Genomic DNA, 20,196 nt, shown 5'->3' with positions numbered 1-20,196 from the left:
CTTTCCCGGCGTCTTAATTTCGGAACGATTTATTTGGTAAAAAAGTTTGAAAAAATGGTAGCCCATTGGGAAGAAATCGTGCGAATAGGGGAAGATGTGGCAAAATTTCATATTCTTTATTAGATTGTTTTCAATCGTTTATACTGAAACGTTATCACCCCAGGCCTTATCTAGCCTTCCTTTTGACTCATTTTCCAATAAAGTGTCACCGATCTTGAATGTTACACATCAACGTTCAAGTGTCTCAATTCTTCGAACGCTAAATTTATACTTTCAGCACTTTCTTTTTCCAAGTTTAAGCTTATGTAAATAGAATTACGCGAATATCCCCGATTATTCAGTGCACGTGTATGCTACACGAAATTTATGCCTTTTTAAAACTGCCAATTGGTCGTAACAATTGGTCAATTTCAGCTGTCGAAAGAAACAATGTTTCCGCGGAACACGCGTGTTTTCCAACGAACCTTCTTTATTATCGACCGCCGAAGACCTTTGGTATTTAGCGCACGCGATAACCTGACAACCACGCCGACAGGAATGTAAATAATTGCAATCGAAGGGGCAGCCGTTTTTTTTCTAATCGATTACCGTTATCGCGTTAATCATCTTCGTCGCCGTCATTGATCCGGTATCGTCTCATTATTACAAAATAACGAGCGTACTCGTACGCGTTAATCCAATTAAATTCCCCTCGAGTGAGTTAGAAATTTTCCACAGGATTAATGGTAGAAGAAAAGATACACTCGCAGAGGAACACCGCTAAGTGACAATCGCCGATATTGATGAAACTTTGGTGTGCGGTAGTTCTGGAGAAAATATTCGACGCGTATTTCTTTAAATTGGTAATTATCCACGGTGAAGGGGTGAAAATTGTTGTGAAATTTTGGAGATGGTAAATATGTTTAGTGTGATACTTTGAGAATTATTGGAATCGAAAAGAATTGGAAGTAAGGTGACGAATTTTCTAGTTTTCTGCAAGAAAGTTGAAATATCTTTATTATTCCTATTTTTGAGCTTTTGTGGACGATTGTGACAGTTTCATCAATATCGGTGATTATCATTTCGGGATGTCAGAAAGAGAGAGAGAGAAAAAGAAGAAGACGATGTGTTTAGTTGAATACCACGGAAATTATTAGAGACAGAGGAACAGTGTACTTTGACGAATTTTCTATTTTTCGACAGGAAATTTGAAAAACAAAAAATATAAGATGAAACATGTTTCTTACCCCAATTTTTGAGGGTGATTTTTACCCCTTCAATGTGGACGATTGCCACTAAAAAAATTACTGTCGTACACCAAAGTTTCATCAATATCGTTGGATATCATTTCGGGATGTCAGAAAGAGAGAGAAAAAGAAGAAAACGGTGTGTTTAGTTCAATACCTCGAAAATTATTAGAGATAGGTAGGGGGACAGTGTACGTTCGCGAATTTTCTATTTTTCAGGAAGAAATTTGAAAAATAAAAAGTAATTAAAAAAAGCTACAAAACCAAATATGTTTATAACCCCATTTTTGCCGATTGCCACTGAAAAAGATTACCATCGTACACCAAAGATTCGTCGATATCGTTGACCATCACTTCGGGTTGTCATTAAGAAAGATAAAAGAGAAGAACACAATCGTTCCATTGAATTATCGATCTTGTCGATCGATATCCGTCTCGATGCAACTAATACATTCCTCCACTCGTGGAACTGCAAAACCGATGTCACGATAGGGGTTATCTCAACTCCGTACCAGATATAGTTGCTCCTAGACGCGGACAATAGGATCGTCTTTCTCGCGAAATAGATATTCGTACGGATTCACTGTTCTCATCTACAATTTGTTGTTCGCGAGAATTACATAATGTCTGGCACACGGACAGCGAATATTACACGCGGCACGTTGCTAGTCAAACCGACAAGCGGCGAGGCGAGGCGAGTCGCGCGCGTCACCGAAACGAAATTACGCTCCTCGTTGAGATTTCCATGCTCTCGACCCGTTCCGCGAGACGATTCAAACGTTACAATGCTCGCGACCCCGATCGTTACAGGTTACGACGACCACGACGACGACTCTGCCGCCGGTAATTGAAATTCTAAAATGACCCAGTTGTTATTTTTGGCGCGCGGGATTCTGCACGGCCAACCCGCATCGCCCGCGCGCGCCGACAATCTCCTGATAACGCGAGCTCCAGCACGGCCGCTCGTTTCTTCAAAAGATATTGGCTTAATACATTTCATCAAGTGTGACCTTAATCGAGCGATTTTGCAACGAGCGCCTTCTCACTGCTAGGACAATTCGCGCCGTTTGAACGAACGCTGAAAGAATTTATTCTGACGCTGCAACACCGTGCCACATGGGTCATAGCGGTTCGGCTAAAAATAAGGTGGCGGGTTTGAGTTGATCGTTCTATTTCGGAAATCATTTCTGAAGAGTATCGGTACGTTGGTCGTCTCCGAACGATTCCTTGGAATTTGTTTGTTATTTATTGAAAAAGAGGAAATCGAGGGACGTGGAATATTGTCGAGTATACGTGTTTAGGGTGCAGAATCATTGAGAAGACTATCGAAATGTCGGTCGTTTCTGAGAAAAAAGGAAACGAAGGAAGGAAGGGCTTTTGTCGATCATTAAAAAAAAAAGGAAAAAATAAACGGAGGAACGATGGACACTATCGATTGCACGTGTTTAGGGTGCAGAATCACTGTAAAGGCTATCGAAACGTTAGTCATCTCTAAAAGATTCCCGGTCTCGTTTGTCATTCATTCAAAAAAATTAAATGAAGAAGAAACGGAGGAACGAAGGACACTATCGACTGCATATATTTAGGGTTCAGAATCACTGTAAAGGCTATCGAAACGTTAGTCATCTCTAAAAGATTCCCGGTCTCGTTTGTCACCCATTAGAAAAGAAGAAGGAAACGAAGGGTGCAGATGAGAAATCACGCGGTCAAAGAGTTCATCGTTACATAGTTCCTCACCCACATTAAATCTACAACGTATATTTAGACGTGATGCAAAGTTCCCCAGTATAGGGTGCAGAATCGCTGCAACATCCTATCGAAACGTTGGTCATCTCTGAAAGATTCCCGGTCTCGTTCGTCACTCGTTAAAAAAAAAAAAAGGAAACTAAGCAACGAAGAGTACCGATGAGAAATCACACTGTCAAGCAGTTCATCGTCCCATACTTCATCGACCACATGAAATCAACAATACATATTTCCACGTGGCACAATATTCTCCAGTTTACAATGCACAATCACCGTAAAACCCATCAAAACGTCGATCATCTCTCAAAGATTCCCCAACACCAGTTCGTCATTCCCCTCGAAGAAGAAAAACGGAACCGGAATGAACGAAGAACGCGTGCACGCGTCTAGGATGCAGATGAGCAATGACTCGGTGAAAGATCCGATCGATCGATGATTCTTCGATCCCGCGAAATCCACGAAATATTGTTATGCGCGGTGCAAAGAAGGTCCCCGTTCAGCCCTGACACTGTTTTCTCTAGGAAGCACACCGCTCTGAATTAATATCGCTTGACATTGCTCGACCAATAAAGCCGAACTGTAGGAAACGTAACGGCGACGACCTTCCGAGTTGGTCAGGGAACCTCGGCGATCCTTCCTATCGTTACCGATGAATGACCAGTTAACGATGTCGTTCGTCAAGCTGCTAACGTCATCGTCGCTCGCTGTACATGAATTACGCTCTCCGTTATCAGCTGTTTCTGCGTTAATCGCACAGACCCTCTGGTCGACGGCGGCGAACCACGAGAAAACAGAAGAAGACGAACGGAGAAACGATAGGAGATTCGACACGTAATCGCGTAAGAAGACTGTAATCAGGTCTGTTAACGGTTCACCGGGAAAGGACACGGCGTGAGGACGCCCGTCGTCGACGGTCAGCCACGGTACAATTGTCTCCAGCGACCTTCGTTCACCGCGGAAACAGCGGTACATGGAAAAATAAGCACCACGCGTGTCCGTCACGAAAGTGACACGCTAATTGAGCGCGCGCAGGAACGGAATTAAGAAAGATTGCCGGTGTCGCGTGGACGGCTCGCGTTTCTTCGCCGCGTTTCCGGCGATTCGCGAAGCCGTAAAACGGGCTAAACCACACACACACGCGTGAAATCTATTGCGGAATGAATTCGAAGCGAAGGCCAGCGGTCTACTACCGTAGAATTTCTCGGAAAACAAGTAGCATCGCATACTCTCCCCAAAAATCTGCTCCAACTTCCTATTCTCCCGACGTCGTTCTTCGCTCGTTTCGCTAATTCACCGCGGACCGTTAGTAACAAGCAGATCGTTTCGTAAGCTCTAAGTGAAAAGAGTTACCGCGACGGACGCGGGCAATCAACGTTCCTCATTATCCTGACGATTACGCGTTAATCATGCGTACTACAACAGAATTGTCGGCACGTGAATCATCGGGTCGTTGCAGGATCAAATGTCAAACTCGTTCAGGGGTGCAATTGCTGCCGTGGGTGCGTCGAGTCTATTTCCGGCGAGTGATACAACCCGTATCTATCGCGAGTCAATAAAATTCGATTAAAAACCCATCATCTGCCTGCGTTCGGTCTTAACGAGCAACTCGACGGGGCGGTGTGCGTGGCAGTAGGTAACAAGCTGTTTGAAAATCGGAGCAAACGCGCTGGCAACGATCCACGCGAGTCTCGTCTTCTCGGTTAGTAAGGGTAGAGAGAGAATGAGAGAGAGGGAGGGGAGGGGAAACAGGAAAAGCTTGTAGGAGAGAAGGAAGAATCGGCCGGTAGGACGGTCGTGAGCCGACTGTTCGGTTCTGTCTAGCCTGTTGGAACAGTTCGGGGGCAGAGTGCGCGAGCGGAATGCCTTATTGCCGATCGTGTTTGGCCGAGCCGAGTCGAGCGAAGCGCTCGCGCCTGCGTCGCGTTCGTATAACTCGCTGATTTCGCCTGGAGCTTATTTATTTCGAACCTGAGACTCGCCGCGGCAACCACGTGCTTCTCAACCAAGTCGCAGCTGCGAGTTCGCATCACTTACAAGTCGGTTCGTCTCTTTGTTTTTTTTTTTTTTCATTGTTTCTCTGTTGTGTACTCTCTGGTCTTTTCACGAGTTCGCGTCTCGATCGCGGTGATCTCGGACGAACCAACGAAACGTCACTTCGCCAGAAACGAAACCTAGTACGATATAGTTTATACTCTGTATAGAAATACAGGAAGGAAGAGAGATAGATATATACATAGAGAGAGAGAGGAGGTCGGGAGAAAGGATAAAGGGAAGGAGTGATCGGCGAGTGGGGAACTCCAGGTGGAAAGAATCGTGCAGAGGAAAATCGAAAGAGAGTGGAGGAGGAAAGGTTGCATTGTATGCGCCTATTCGACTGATTCTGCAAGTGCTCGGCGAATCCTTTTTTCTTACAGCACTAGAGCACACCAAGTTCTTCTAGAAACTACCACGCGACATCTCGCCTAAGCGGAACGTTACCGATTTTTCATTTAGAGCAGTTCGAAAAGGGGGCGAAGCTCGTTTCAGTGTGCAAGTGAAGAAAATCGATTCTTTCACGAGCTCTCTCTCCCTCGGTTCACGATCGTCCCTGTGATACACTCAGAATCGTCCTTAACGCTCTGTGATCTGTGCTTTTGTGATAATTCTTTGCTTTACGAGGAGCTTTTTAGATCTATTCCAGCCCAGCGATATCTGAGAGGTTTCCCGTTATCGGGGACGCAGAGCATCGTTTTCCTGGATCAACGCGCCGTTGCCATAGGTGAGTGTCACGATTTCTTTCGTCGGAAACGGTGCATAATTCCGCGTATAGGCAGCTGTTCTCCACGTCGATCGTTCCACCGACTTTCTGCATATCACGCTCGTTCGCACTTTATCTCTGTGCCCGCTGTGAAATCGTCGTCCACCGCCTGACACCCCCCGTTCTAATCGTATCGCGTTCGAACCGCTCCAATTCCCCTTCGTTTCTCCCGTCGAAACGCGGACTTTTCAATGTTTACACACGAGACAGAGCGTCTGAGAGACGCCGTTCGACGAGAGCGCGTCGAGAGCCAGCGAGAAACGCTTCGATCGCTCCAAGTGACTCATCGTCCGGCAAGTTTTCACGGAGGGTACAGCGTGTTTTCTGCGTTCGTGGTACGGAAATAGCTGGAAGAACTTCTTCCGTCGCTTCGAGAGGAAAATTGGAAAGTTCGTAACGGTTTTCATTCACTCGACTCGAAAATATCCACTTCCGCGGAACGCGGTTTAATGAGTCACGCTGCAACCTGGCCAGGTTTAGCGCCGCCTTTCACGGAAGAGGCTCTCGTTCGGCGAGACAGAGATCGACGACGGTTGATCGCGTGAAGGCAGAGAGGAGAAAAAAAAGTGGCATGACCGCGAAACAAAGTTGAACTCGGTTATCGTGGAAAACGGATCGCGTTGCCGGCCAACTTTCCGACAATAGTCGCGCGCGTATCTCGAACGTGGGGCAACGTATTGCACGCTCGAAAGAGCCTCCAGGCTAGAGAACCTAGAAACGCTCTCGAGGAAAACGGACCTCGCTGCCGGAAGCTGTTCGCTGCGTCGAGATAAACGACGCTTCCAAGCTACTCTGCATATTAATCTCCCCCCCCTCTCTCTCTCGCGCCGGAACTACGATAAAACTTCGAAAACTCGGCTCGTTACGCTGAAGCTCGATAAACACAATCGCTGTACGGATGCGATAGGAAGAAAATCGAATTAGGGATGAGGAAATCGTTTTTCTTTTTTCAAGATTGTCACGTAATAGGAGATAATGGATAATAAAGATGTCGTAACAGGGTTATTATCCGTATCATTAGGACGAATAATTGTAAATAATCGTGAACATGGTTGATTAGCGGTGTAGGTAAGAAATGCTTGATACGTCGATTGACGACGAGAAACGTCTCGAGGCCGACGCTACACGACCGAAATAGTCCTTTGGGAGGAAAGGTGGAGGGAACGCGTGTCCAGCGAACGATCGTCTCTGTATACCTACAGAGGCGAGAAAATCGCTCCGAAGGACGCGATGATTTTTAATGCAATTGACTCGTGTTTATTCACCGCGGAATAAAACCACTAATCCGACTACTCTCCCTCCGTTTTCCGCTGGTTTTATGAAAATTAGCCCAAGCTGTAATGTAAATTGTTTCGTTTTTTTTCTCTCTCTCTGGTTTCGTATCTGCATTCCTAAGGTAATCGTTAGCGATCGGTATCTAAATCAATCGTATCTTTCCGCGGAAGAAACAAGACGAAGGAGGAAGTAGAAAAAAAGGAGAATGATAAAATTGATCGGTTATTGCGACTTGAACGATTTCTACGCGTCGACGAACGTTATTACCAGTTGGCCACGCGATTCGAGAGGAGAACCACGTCAGAGTCAACACTCAAGATCAGGATTCTGTCGGCGATCTATGTATTTGTGAAAATCAGCCGCTTGCCGCTGTTCGTACGTTTTGTATTAGGTCATACCATAAGTTCGTGTTTAATTTTGTAATTTAGATCAATATTTCCAACGAACCTTTAAATTTGATAACAAAACGTGTAAATATCTTCTAATTCCGCAACTTTTTCCTATTCTCTTTGGTATGGTCATTACGTCGTCGATACAGAATTTTCTTAGATTTTCATTTAAATACTTTTCGCTTTCGGCACGAACTTATGGGACGACCTAATATACGCGCAGAAATGAATTCTTTCCAACTGGACTCACGTAATTGATTCAAAGCCACCGAGTTTCTATCGCGATGGTATTCGCGGAAAATGGCAAGTGTCCGTTGCCAATAATGGGAATTATCTCGATTTTTCACTGTTTTCACTCTTCTTAACCCTCATGCCAACAACCGCGTACTGTTTTACATATTTGCTCACTTAAAATATTTGATCTTCCCGATAAAGGATCGTCGTTACTCGACACGTTTCCTAGTTCGCTTCAAGTTTACAATTCTCTTATCAGAAAGCTACTGAAATTCTACGAGAAAAAGAAACGAAAATCGTGATTACTGACACAAGGTTTAACTAAAAACCTTCGATTTCACCCAAAATTCGGAAAGAACTCATCTCCTAATACACGTAACTCAGCCACATTTAACAGCCACGATTGGTCATCGTCGAATCTGCATGTTTAATCGACGCGTTCGCTCGCTGTCTTTCCTGTTTTAACAGTTCCCTCCTGGCTGGAGTCAGTCACCGTGATGTCCACCGATTTCCTATGAAAATATCGACCTGCCCACACGATCGCCACGCATCGTGCAAGCCCACGCTTGTCTAAACTCATCGAGGAACCGACGAACCGAGAAAGCAGTAGAAAAGAGAGAAAGATTCGATATCGTCGGGGGAAGAACATTCGTCGAACGTGATTTCCCGAGATTAGTGGTTGCAGCACGTTCCGTGTATAGGCGGCTGATTAACGCCGCTGATAACCACGCGGTCACGACTTCGATAAGAATAGAAGAAAAGAAGAACGCAACGCGAGGAAGAGAGGGGAGGCACGCGACGGACAAGACACAGCGAAATCATTCGAGTTGTTCAATTGTGTACCTGACTGTCGAACGCGACGGATATTCGACTGGATCGCGTTTGCCAGCGCGAGAAAGCGAGAATTAGCTGGAGATCGAGCTCTGCATCGTGTTGAAGAAAGCGAGAAAGAAGTTTCTCGGAACTCTTACCGTTGCTGCCTGTCAATTTTTCAACGCTCAGAGGGAAAAGTGTTTATAGTAAAAAGGAGCTGAACGTGTTATCATAGGTCACGCTTCCAGCGACGCGAATTTGCTTAAATTTCCATCGACCGGAGAAATCCCGAATTTCCTCGAGGAATCGCTCAACTCTCGAGCGTTCGTTGGACCAAATCGCCGGGAATAAATTAGCGAACGAGCAAGTGATCGTAAGTAGCGTATTCTCGTTTCAAGGATTTTGCGTTCCCTTTCACGAAAACCTTGAGATCCGTGGATCGATCGCTCGATTCGAGGAGACAGACCTTGATTTTGAACTTCAAACGAGAAAATCTACCAAGTATACAGCATTAGTTCCTCGGAGAAAAAGGAAGCTGAGGATAATCGAGTTTTTACTCGTGAAAAAGCGCAGGTAGAGAAATCTGTCTTTTCACCGTGGTAAAATATATACCTGCGGGATAATTATACTGGTAGAAGGTTTGCGATCGCAGAGTGGCGATCGAGGTAATAACACGTCGAGTTCCGTTGGGAAATTCGCTAAAACCGTAGCAGTTGGGAAGCTCGCGATACGTTTCTACACGGTTGCAAAGGCAGTGGAAAGGAAACACCGCAGCAACGAAAGGAAGTTTCTCGAAGCTTGCTGCTGATTCTGCTTTAGACTTGCTCGAAAAGGAGAATCGTCTGAAGACCAGGGAGAAGGAGCACGACAGAGGGAACGAAGCGGAGAAAGAGAGAATCTGCTGGATACGCTGTAACAGATTTAGAAGGTCCATGTGCTCCATTTAGGCTCGTTTACGACAGCACCGCTACATAGGCGTGCGGGAGGAGAGAAAAGGTTCGAAAGCAGGACTTACCTAGGGGGGAAAAGGACACAGAAAGGAGTAGCGCGAATCGAACAAAGACAGCGGTGAAACGAGAGAGGAAAAGAAGAGACGAGTGTGTATACTGAAAATGGCAAAGGGCAAATCTTTGGCAGTGCCTGAAAAGCGTTCGAACGACGTGTTCGACGAAGAATCGATAGCGATACGATCGAGATGGCGAAACCTCGCGGCCTTCTGGATCCTCGGGCTGTGCAACAACTACGGATACGTGGTGATGCTCAGCGCGGCTCACGATATCCTGGAAAGCAAATTCGGCAAGGTGGTGAGTAGCTTTGGTGTTCTTTCGTCTTCTTTGCGGCGAATCAGCTTCGAACGGTAGATTGCTAAAAAGAGGCTCGCAGGAACTGAGGGAAAGGTGTCTCATTTTCCTGCGATTTTCTTCAGTGTACTCTTGTTTTCCCAGATTCGAACAAAAAATAAAAAAAAGAAGACAAACAGAAAAATGAAACGGTGAAACGCGACACTCGCGACGAGAACTACGAACAGCTATTCTTAGTGTCACTTAAGCCCGAACTGGAGTCACGAGGTTCTAATTAACGGTACCGTAGAATCCGGACAGGTTCGTTTCGTGACGAAGTTCGTATCGTAGAATCGAACGATCCCTCCGTTTCCGGCAACGATACAAGACCGTGACAAACCACCGACGTATATCAAACTCACGGTGTACTCTTCACGTGGCAATTTAGCATTGTCTCGGTTGTCTCGCGTCGTTGAGTTTCTCGGTCGGCCTCAATCCTCCGCGTCTTAAGATTGAGTACGCGAAACCTTTCGTCTGTTCCACGTTAGAACAGCTGTGTACACGTCGATCTTAGTCGGGAGAGCCGTAGAGATAATCGGTTGCGAAAGAAACGTCGAACCGGGAGGAAGCGGGCTGAAAGCTTTCCGAGATTTTTCGTGTTTGCTCGGCGCGATAAACGGCACCAAAGACAATTGCGACATCTCGTTAGGCGATAAATACGTGGCACCGTTTCTACCGAATCGGTGAAGTTGCTGAAGTGTAACGATCGTCGTGTGCACTGAATTGTGCAACCGTACTCTCTGTATACGACTCGATGAATCACCGATTCGTCCAGTCGCGTTACTGCACCGCGATTAGGCCATTGTGTATCGATTCGATTCCACTTTGTCACTCGACGCGATGCTCCTGTTGCCAGAAGAACGCGACGCGGGGGCCTAAGTGGAAAAGTTTGAGGAAACGAGCCGTTTGTAACGCGTTTCACACACCGGATCACATTATGTGAATCTACGAGGGAAACCGGGGATAATGTTGTCATTGGTCGAAAATTTTACGTCTCCTCCTTTTCAACTCGCGATCGGTAAATCACGTCTGTGACGTTACGACACCATTGGCTCGTTTAGTGTCTCAGCTCACGCCTACACAGCTGCAGGCTATTTTAAATACACTCGGTATCTCCATTTCCGGAGTGATTTATAGATATCGATACCGAGATGGAAATTCTTTTCGAATCGTTTCTGTTTGCTTCGGTGTATTTCACGTCGTACGTAAATGCGTTCGAAAAGGAATTGACTTTGCATAGACTGTGCTGTTAATTGCCGAGAAGTATTTTTCTTTCTTCGTTGTTTTGTATACCAACGATTTTCACGCCTTTTTTCGGACATTGTTTTGCCACGCTCGTCAGCTAGACCTTGTCAGACGCGTTGACGCGGCTTTTGTTCCGACGATTAAATCGGGATTAGGGACGATACGGAGGATGGACCGCTTAATTGTTTATACCGGACAGTTTATGCGTAGTTTAAACGGTTTCAAAGGGCGAATAAGGTAGGAGGACGATTCTCTTCACGGAAGAAACGAATGCAAGATCATTTTAAGATCGTATTAAATGCACATCGATGTCTACTACAACGTACATTCACGTGAATGAACATACACTACCAGTTAAATGTTTAATCGCATCCGATAAAATGCAGTAAAACTGCAATAAAAACTGAATTAAGCGAGTATGATAAACTTCACTCTGTTAATTTCAATATAAAACTTAATTAGTGCTACGAATTAGAATTTCATCGCACTTTTGCATTTTCCCATTAAATTTATAAGCGATGACCTCGAAAAAAAAAAAACAGAAAAACAAATTTCTCCCACCACATTCATCCTTCGAAACCGTCTAAAGTACCTATCAGAATTTGTTTACGTATCAAAAAGTTAGACAAGCTAATTTCGTCTGTTTTACTTGGCCCACCCTGTACGCTCCAGATTCGACAAAATTTCCCTTTCTCGTTCCTTCGAAACGCTCCCAAAAGCTTCCGTAAACGGCGCACACGACTCGCGACAACGAATCGAATCAACTCTCCTGCGTAATCAGACGCAATCGGGACGCGGTCGCGGCGTATCGTTCCCGCGGAATTCCTCGCGGGCCGTAAAACTTTACAATTTAATTAGCCGGCGCTTTACGACGTCTGGTTGCAACGAGTCTCGACGAGGCTCGTCACGACAATTAATAGCATCGTTTAAACGACGTTCCTCGTGATACAGGCTCCTGTCGCCACCCAAGCGCAAACGAAAGAGACGACCGCTAACAAGCGACAGCGTCGCGGCGTGGCGGGAAAAGGGAAAAGCGGGGGAGATGAAAAAGTCATTAGAGCCGGGGAGCAATTAAGACGAATTACGTCTTCGGGATCGAACAGATTCTCTCACGAGTACGAGGAATTTTTGCGTTATGTCATCGACAAATGTATGCGTATATTTCGTATCGTCTTATAGACTACCTTCCTCTCCCTTCCTCCGCATACCGTCTTTCGACCGCGATACCGGCGCTCTTAGAACGCGAATTAACCTTACGTAAGCCGGCGAACAACCACGGGAATTAATATTCCGCGATATTCAAGGTGGTAATGTCCGTGAAAAGTAGATGCCTGAACCCGATAACTTCCGCACCGTATGCAGCATGTACTTACATACTTCGAACGCTCCACACGACCGAATTATGGGAAAATAATAGGCGAAGCTGATTTTCCGGTTTTACGTAAACGAGAGACGACGAGTCTTGAAAAAAAAATTCACGTCCGTTGACAAATTTTCTGTACTAATCGAACCTTTTCTCTTTTTTTTCTCTTCCCTCCTTTTTCTCTCTTCCTCTTGGTTTCGTTTCCGTCTGTGTTAAAGGATCACGGCGAGGTGCACACAAACGGCACCGCAGCACCGCCGATTAACATGACAGGTGTACGATCATGCAACACGCTATCCACCGGTGCGATATTACTCGCGGATATATTACCCTCGTTGGCGGTGAAAGTAATCACACCGTTTCTGCCGTTTTACGTACAGTGAGTATCAATTTTCTTCGATATTTAACATGTATCTGTGTATCGTCTCCATTGATGTTCATTCATTCGTACACGTCGCGCGTGAATAGATTTCGAAGGGTTCGAATGCGAGAGCCAGTTGGAGCACTGCGTGAAAATGTGAAGCAAAGACGACACGACGCGGTGCGTGGAAAGTTGACACTTTATCTATCGCTGGCCGATTCGTCGGGTTTTCGGTACTCGAGGATCGTCGACCTCTGAAATCGACGATTTTCGGATTAGAAGGATCTAGGGATCGGTCCCTCGTTTTCCTTTGGTTGATTTTTGGGTGAAATTCCTGTTTCACGTTCGCACGTTGGTAAACGGAGTCACTATTTATTTATCAACTTTTGACAATTGCAAAAGGGTGATATTGGATACATCTCATACGTGACGAGACTCGCGCGACACGAAAAACAAAAGGAAAAGGTTTCCGCGGAACCAATGCGCCATCGGGCGATCATCGACCACGCTCGTTAATCAACGGCGCACATATTCGAAAATTAACCCCTTGCCTGATTATGACGTGTCACACTCGTGCTGCAGATTATAGCCAAGATGCGACAAACGGGGAATTGTATTTTTACTCCAACTTCAGCTTGAATTTAAGATCGACGATTACTAAGTGGAAAGATTATACAATACTTCCACTTTCTTCTATTTAACGCTGTTTTAAAACAGCGAATAGTCGAAGCTAAGGTCCGTTCAACTTAAGAGTAACCTCGCTCTCGGACCGATTCTCGTCCGTTCTGCGCACAGACAGAGAGCGTAGCAGAGGGTAAGACGGAGGAAAACGTAGGCGGTTAAGTGGGGGTTTGGACGTTCTAGCCCTGCGAAACGAGGTTACTCTTAAATTGAACGGACTGTAGCATATGTAATCGTTAAAAAATCGTAAGGCAAGGGGTTAAAAATAAGAGAAACGCCTGAACGATAACCGTTCAACCGTCGCACTATTTTCGCGCAATAGCCAAAACCGGCCCGGTACTGGCGACGAATCCGCGCCCAACTACGAGCGGTAGATAAAGTGTCAAGCGGAACGAGACAGTGGAATCAACGCGCTTTCAACTACCGAACAATTTTCTCGATAAGAAGCTGTTTTGATATCGCGTGGTCGACGACATAAATTACTCTACGAACTTTCCGAGCAACCCAAATACATAGATGAATACGCGCGCGGTGGTTTATCTTATCGACGTGCTTTCTTTGCCGGTGGTTCCGATGGTATCGCGACGACGACGCTCCTCTATTTACATAGAGCGTTCGAGAAGGAAATGGAGAAATAGGGCAAGCGCGTGTTGAACGTCTCGATTGAACAGATCAAACGGATTGAACGGGTGCCATAGATCGACGGTGGTCTGTGCGAAAGCGAAGACGATTATGCACGCAGTCTTGTTACCGAGCCAAGGCAATAATTTCTTTCCTTTCTCGATCAGGGGAGAGCGTGTGCGGGAGGTTGATCGGCGTTCATTCTAGTTTCGTGGTCATACGCATTTTGTTAGATGTGCTAAGAATAAACAAAGAACGTTGCTTTTCTCTGAGCAAGAAAACCGTGCGATTACACGCACACACACACTCACACACTCACAGACACACGGTTTTGTTCGGGGGAACTCGGATCATCTCCGGAGAATTAGTGTTCCTCCGTGGACACGCCGCTATTTTCTCGTGAATGAAAACGCTAATCGATTAATCGAATCGTTAATTACAGTGCTCGACTGGCTACCTGTGTGTTATTTTCCGCTGCAGGATTCCTTGTGGTGTCGTTGAGCACTACTGAATGGCTCGCCATTCTGGGTGTCGTTGTAACGTCACTCTCTTCCGGTTTGGGAGAAGTTACACTGCTGAGTTACAGTCATCAGTATCCGAAGTAAGTAACCATTACCTTTTTCTCTTACCCTTCTAATTTGGTTCTTTTTTTTTTTTGATATTGTTCGCGAGCGTTATTCTAAGTCTCCATCTGTCTTTCTCTCGACGATCATATATATCAACGTACGCAGACGAGTTTCATGTAGACGCATCTTGTTTCGATTTACGTAATCTTTCTCTCGTTTGTTTTCTTTTATTTTTAATTCTCTTCGTAGCGTTTCATTCAGAGAGTAATCTCGCGTTATTAGAGATGCACCCGGTGAACGCATCGTATACCTTTTCCGTTTTTTTTTTTGTTTTTGCTCGTTCATCCCACTCACACAGCATTCTTTTCTTCATCCAGCGAGAAAAAAAGCGAAAAAAAAAAGACACGATGATAATTTGTCACATGTGTCACTCTGATCTTAGCGATGCTCGAGGATCGCAGCGTGCGCGTGAGAGAGCGAAACTAAAAGACACACAGTGTAGAGAATCTGTAAAGAGATAAAATAGAAGGTGACCAGTAGAAAAAAAAAAGAAGTAAAAGTGTACGCACGAACGAAGGTAGAGACAATGTAACGAGAAAAAAAAAAAAGTAAAAACTAATAATACAGAAAACAGTAGAAGAAGTGCGAACGTGAAATCTGTTGAATGCAGGTTATATAGAAGCGGCGGCGCATAAAGTCGCAGTATTGACATTTAGACAGTTGTTCCAGAAAGAGTAGCGATAAGATAATGGCCGTTGGCAGATTGGCCTTCCATATTTAAGAGCATATAAAAAAAAAAAAAAAAAAAACAGACACACAATAAACCGTTCTAGAAATGGTAGAAAAATAAGATAAAAAAAAAGTAAAACTCATGTAAAATACATACATATGTAAAAAGTACAGTACGGGATTCAGAAAAAAACTCGTTGCAAGCACGAGGTACGTCTGTACTTATGTGTAATAACTGTTAATCACGATCTATGTATCTCTTTCTGTCTTTCTCTCTTTCTCTCTCTGTCACCTCTCTGTCCCCTTTTTGTCATTCTTTCTTTTTACTAACAACTAACGTTGCCGTTCGCAAAAGTTCTGAAAAAAAGAGAACGCGCGTTGCGAGCGTCTCCCTTAACGCGATTTGTTCGCGAGAATGTCTACGATTTTGCGTCGATTTTTTTTTTTTTTTTAGCGTTACTTTATCGTACATGCATATATTTTTCTCTCTCATAAAAACATCATCGTCGTTAGACATTTTAATATCACAGCAGTTTGTATGTGAAATTTTCTCCTCCTCCCCCCCCTTTGTAGTTTGACCCCTAGTCATTGCCCGATAACTGAGCCCGATTCATTGTTTCGCAGACAAGTAATAGCGACATGGTCGTCCGGTACTGGAGGCGCCGGAATAATTGGCGCGCTATCTTATGCCTCCCTCACCACGTGGTTGAGCAACGAAGATACATTGTTACTTATGTTAATCGTACCGATCATACATGGAATCACTTTCTGGTTGGTTCTGGTTCATCCACCGCAGTCCAGTATCCCGATCACTAAGAACGGTATCGACAGCCAAGAGCACATCATTGAGGTCCATAGGAAGAGCTTTAAAGAAAAGATCAATCTGGTACCGGGGTTGATGAAGTATATGATTCCGCTCGGGCTCGTGTACCTCTTCGAATATTTCATTAACCAAGGATTGGTAATGCCTTTTTGTTTCATGCGCTTTTGTAGTATAGTGTGTTTCCTCTTTTCTTTTTTCTTTCGCATTGCCCTTACCTTATGCTTCTTTGCCCTGTTCTATTTCTTTTTTTCTTACTCTTCCTCAATCTACAACCGTTGCTCTATTTTATTTCTTTTCCCTTTCTTCCTGATTTAGATCCTTTGCTCTACTTTATTTTTTTCCTCTTTCTCTCTTTTCAATCTGAAATCTTTTCGCTGTTTTATTATTATTTTTTACCTTCTCTCCTCAATTTGCAATATTTGCTCTGCTTTATTATTCTTTTTTCCCCCTCTTCCTGATTTTAGAATTTTTGCTCTGTTTTATTTCTCTCTCTCTCTCTCTCTCTCTCTTCCCAATCTACAATCTTTTCTCTGTTTTATTATCATTTTTTACTCTCTCTCCTCAATTTACAATATTTGCTCTGCTTTATTATTCTTTTCTCCCCTTCTTCCTGATTTAGAATTTTTGCTCTGCTTCATTTTTTTTCCTTCTCTCTTCCTAATCTACAATCTTTGCTCTCTTTTATTATTTATTTTACTCTCTCTCCTCAATTTACAGTATTTGCTTTGCTTCACTTCACTGTTCTTTCTCTCTCTCTTTCCCCAATTTACAATATTTGCTCCGCTTTATTATTCTTCTTTCTCTCTCTCCCCAATTTACAATATTTGCTCTGTTTTATTATTTCCCCCCTCTCTCTCCCTCTCTCTCTCTTTATACACGTTCCGTTTATACGAACTTTAATTTCGATCCACCTGTTATGCCTAACGTTTCGCCACACCGCGCTGTAAGTTTACAGTGTCCTGTTGCTAGCTTCGACCTTATAGATACCATGTAGCAGTACAGTTACTACCGGACGTACAGAATAATAGAATAGCTGTGGTCAGGTGTTCTCATCGACACGTGTTACGTTAATTTTTTCAGTACGAGCTGATCGAATTCGACGGGATTTGGTTGTCCCACGCCGAACAATATCGTTGGCTACAGGTGGATTATCAGATAGGAGTGTTTATTTCAAGATCGTCGGTTAATCTTGTTACGATTAACAAAATCTGGATCATGGCTGTTTTACAGGTAACAGGACGTATCTTATTAAACGTGTTTACTCATGCTGCTCGCGATTCAACGGAAAACATACATTACTACCAACCTCTTTCTACCTTGTGACCGTAATCGAGCATGTGTAGTTGATGGAAGAGATATAGCGAGCTTGTAAATCACGATGTTAAGTGAATACATCGATTGATCTAGCTGTACGCAGGTCCGTACGCATCTTAAACTCGATATCCATTTGTTGTAAAAATAGCTATTGCATATCAGTGGGAACAGATAAGCACTGCTTCGTTTGGTATCAATGAAATCCACATTTCTTTGCGTTTTTCATTTTGAACTACTAGAATTTGCAAGGAAAGAAACGGAAAAAATTCTGCAACATATGTGTCCATATGCGTAATGTGTCAGATTTTTTTCAAAATTATTGCGTATCACTGAGTAAAGAGAATGGAGCAAACACTGATAAACTGAATCTTTCCTGCAACTACCCTACTGCTCGAGATAGAGGGCTGAAACGTGGTGTGAAATTTTTTCTTTTAGTAAGTTATCGAATCGTAAGATAAATTTGACTTAAGGGCACTTTTGACCTCTTTATCCCGCTATAAGAATTTGGGAATTTGTCGGTTTTTCGGTATCACATCAAAGGAGAATTGCCAAGTCAGGGAAGAATGTCGAATCTCCATACCGAATTCCGTATCACTGGATACTTGCAACAATTGGATACTGGGCTATAGAAATCTCCGAAATCTCAAGTCACAAGCGCCGAGTGAAAGATGTGAACCCTCGATCAGCTGATGCTTCTAAACAGAGTCCAAGCGGCGACCGTGATTGAATCACTATAGATCCGCGTCTACGTACCTCTTCTTTTCTTTCTATTATTTGTTCAAAGGTACTGTGCAGAGCTGGAACGAATTTCAGTGGATTGACACAGAGGAAAAGAGGTGTTTCGTTCACACCACTCTCCCCTCGCATAATTTCGTACGATCCAATTCCTCCATGTTGTCGCGTCAACCAACAATGACAATACATACGTCCTACTTCTGTACTAAAGAAAGTGGGTTTATGAGAATATGGCGGGTCTAATTAGACCCGCATTCCTTCCATACACTTCTTTCCAGTTCACCGCAGTACTGTAACGGAAAAACCAGCCCCGAATATAGCTAGATCTCCTTATCTCACCCAACTAACCTTTCAGCGACCAAATTTTCCGTCCTTTCACGCCTACCTGATTCTACAACCTCGCCATATCTCTTCCACCAACTATACAATTCTCCACGTTCTCATTACTTTTTCTCTTTCAGTTCATCAACGTCATTATCCTACTGTTCGAGACGTTGTTCTATTACTTACCCAACATTTGGGTCGTATTCGTGTTCGTTCTATGGGAAGGACTTCTCGGTGGCGGCGCATACGTGAACACGTTCTATCGGATGTCCACCGAGGTAACGTAGCCTTACATCGACAAATTACTGCCAATTTATTCACGTCTCTGTTCGTGCAACCTAGAAATAACAACCTCTGTCCAACAGAATTTACCTTTTTTTCGATTCACAAACGAGGAATGTCGTTTATCTTTCTGTCTTTCTCTCCTAGATTCCAAGGGCGGATCGTAAAATTTCCTTGGGAATCGCGACGATGGCCGATTCCATTGGAATAGCGATGGCAGGATGGTTGTCCATGCCGGTTCACAATACCATATGCAGACTACCACAACCGTCTCGAGTCGGTAGCTAGGAGAGACGACTATAGTCGATAGTATTTTAAACGACGATCATGCGACCGTATCCATCGTGCCGTGATACATGCGTTATTTATTACCGAGTCTTCTTCGATGATACGTCCCTTTGCGATTCCATTGCGCTGATAACCGAGCAAGAAAACTTCAACACCGTGTGCAAATCGATCGCAGTATTTCCAGCCGTTGCACGATCTATACACCGCGATCGATGCAACGCCAAGCTTGATACTTCGTTCGTATCAACCTCGACGCTGGAGAGTAAACTGGATCAACGGAGAAAAAATGGGAACGAAGCAGAATAGGAAATTGATGGACGTTGAGAAAAGATCGTGAAGATCTCGTCTTACAATAATCCGTTTGGAAACCAACGATCGATGGAGAAAGTGAGAATATCGATATACATTAAACCAAATGTTCCTGAATGAGAAGAAATATTAGTTGTAAGTTCGATCGTTCTGAGATTTATTTGGTACAAATATTTAAAAGACTAGGAACAGGATTATCTTACAAACTGGTTTGCCGTTTAGTTTCGCTGCGCGTTCTCTCGTTTTCCTTTCGAACGAGACGGAACAATAAGCGAGAACTCGACGTACGCGACAGACAGCGTCCAAATGGAAGATTGGATAGAAACGTACTTCGTCGTCTCGATATCTCAAATTGCGTGCGCTTTTTGTACCAGGATTCTTTTTAGTCGAGTTATCGCAGCGATACACTTGTCAACGCCAATTTCTCTGGCTAATGTACGTACACGCGTTTCTTTCTTTTTGTAATACGTCTTCTTTCTTTTTTAGCTGTTAGATATTTTTCTCCGTCGTGTTTGATAACGTGTTGATCGTTCGACGATGAGAACGACACCAGTATTTATAGTTAGCGTAACACGTTCATTTTCGACACGTTTCTAGAAACGATTACAGCGAGTTCGTTTTACATGTCTCACGTTGTACGTGCACGTTATACGTATCTTTGTCAGTACCGTTTCAAAATAACCGGTGACAAGATTCACTTGTCTTCTCTCTTTTTCTTTTTTTTATATAGTATAA

The 20,196-nt window shown here is 44.1% G+C and overlaps 1 protein-coding gene across 3 annotated transcripts; it reads left to right on the top strand.

The window, feature by feature from the left end:
- The first annotated feature begins 4,948 nt into the window (after positions 1-4,948).
- Positions 4,949-20,196, top strand: LOC108572815 (battenin). Of its 3 annotated transcripts, none has more exons than XM_017935128.1 (8): positions 4,949-5,730; positions 8,136-9,784; positions 12,647-12,807; positions 14,534-14,692; positions 16,011-16,347; positions 17,290-17,439; positions 18,720-18,860; positions 19,012-20,196. In XM_017935128.1, exons 2-8 carry the CDS (start codon positions 9,593-9,595, stop codon positions 19,150-19,152), a joined length of 1,281 nt encoding a protein of 426 aa, XP_017790617.1. In that variant the 5' UTR covers positions 4,949-5,730; positions 8,136-9,592; the 3' UTR covers positions 19,153-20,196. The 3 variants fall into 3 exon arrangements, with proteins under 3 accessions (XP_017790617.1, XP_017790618.1, XP_017790619.1); XM_017935129.1 differs by lacking the exon at positions 4,949-5,730 and adding an exon at positions 7,260-7,386; XM_017935130.1 differs by lacking the exon at positions 4,949-5,730 and adding an exon at positions 7,395-7,419.

The sequence above is a fragment of the Habropoda laboriosa genome, unplaced genomic scaffold (assembly GCF_001263275.1).
Source record: "Habropoda laboriosa isolate 0110345459 unplaced genomic scaffold, ASM126327v1 scaffold22, whole genome shotgun sequence".
NCBI classification, from domain to species: Eukaryota; Metazoa; Arthropoda; class Insecta; order Hymenoptera; family Apidae; genus Habropoda; species Habropoda laboriosa.
The sequence above is the reverse complement of the archived record's forward strand: the minus strand, read 5'-3'. Positions and strand labels throughout refer to the sequence as shown.